We start from the raw sequence: 1,130 nt of genomic DNA, 5'->3' as shown, positions 1-1,130 counted from the left end.
ATAGATGTTTGGTAGATTTGCATGCAATTTCCATGGAACATGTATAGTGATCCGAAAATTCCAGAGGTTGGTATCAAAGTAGGTTTCACACCAGTAGCTTATATTTATTTATTCGAAACATATTTATTTTATTATGTATATTATGCATAACTGGAGATTCAATGCCAAGCAAATATATGCAGTTCCCTGCCTGTGTGTGCAGAGCTCAATGTAAATTTTGTGGTGATTGTCCAAAGCATTGGTGTTGCACACGGTGGCCGTGATTACATGTTATCCAAGATTGGTCTAAAAGATGACCCTGACAATTAGATTTATTTTCATTTAAATTTCAGCACAAATACTCAGAGGTAATTAGTCAATTGAATGCACTCACAGTACAGCCTACTCCCTTGTTTAAAATATCTTAGATTTAGCATAATATAAATATACCCTTACTAAAGGTTTTATTTGATTAAGTTAGAATCATAAACATTGGTCATGTTATGGATAATTTCCTACTTCGTGTAAATGGAAAATTCTTTTAGACCCAAGGAAAATTCCAGAAAGCTTGGAACCACTTTACCATTGCCATAGATGTTGATCCAAAGAGCTACCTAGCCTATGAAGGAAGAGCTATGGTCTGTCTTCAGATGGGTGACAATTTTGCTGCAATTCAGGATATTAATAATGCCATAAAGGTAAAAATTCACTTAGATTATATTATCATTAACAGGAATTAGCACCATCAATGAATAGGATGAAAGTAAAAAGTCCTCTGTTACCTTTTTAAAGGTGGATTTTGAGAGAAAGTCTTGTAGAGAAAATAGTATTTTTTATTTGTTTTTTGTTGTTGTTGTTGTTCCAGGAGATTCCTAAGGCAAATTGTTATTTTGACTTGTCAATTTTATAACCTAAATGCATTTAAAATTCAAAAAACAAGTGTCTTAACAATGTTGATTCTTATCAGTAAATGCAAGTTATAGCTACATGGGATATCAATATTATTTTGTAATAAAAAATTAATGCAAAAAAATAAAATAATGTTCTGGGTTTGAAGGAACTAGAGAAAGAACAATGTAAATCCCCAGATTTTTCTGTAGTGAAATGGCAAATAAAAATCTCAGGATTTGCATACAGTGACAGAAAATCTT

At 31.8% G+C, this 1,130-nt stretch overlaps 1 protein-coding gene across 1 annotated transcript in view; it reads left to right on the top strand.

Annotated features, from left to right (window-relative positions):
* TTC6 (tetratricopeptide repeat domain 6) overlaps window positions 1-1,130 on the top strand; it is a 209,195-nt gene that overhangs the window by 193,336 nt on the left and 14,729 nt on the right. The window contains exon 27 of the mRNA XM_019644672.1: window positions 525-677. Coding sequence (XP_019500217.1) covers window positions 525-677 — 153 coding nt within the window. The remainder of the gene's footprint in view (window positions 1-524; window positions 678-1,130) is intronic.

This window comes from Hipposideros armiger, unplaced genomic scaffold (assembly GCF_001890085.2).
Source record: "Hipposideros armiger isolate ML-2016 unplaced genomic scaffold, ASM189008v1 scaffold_90, whole genome shotgun sequence".
Lineage (NCBI taxonomy): Eukaryota > Metazoa > Chordata > Mammalia > Chiroptera > Hipposideridae > Hipposideros > Hipposideros armiger.
The sequence above is the reverse complement of the archived record's forward strand: the minus strand, read 5'-3'. Positions and strand labels throughout refer to the sequence as shown.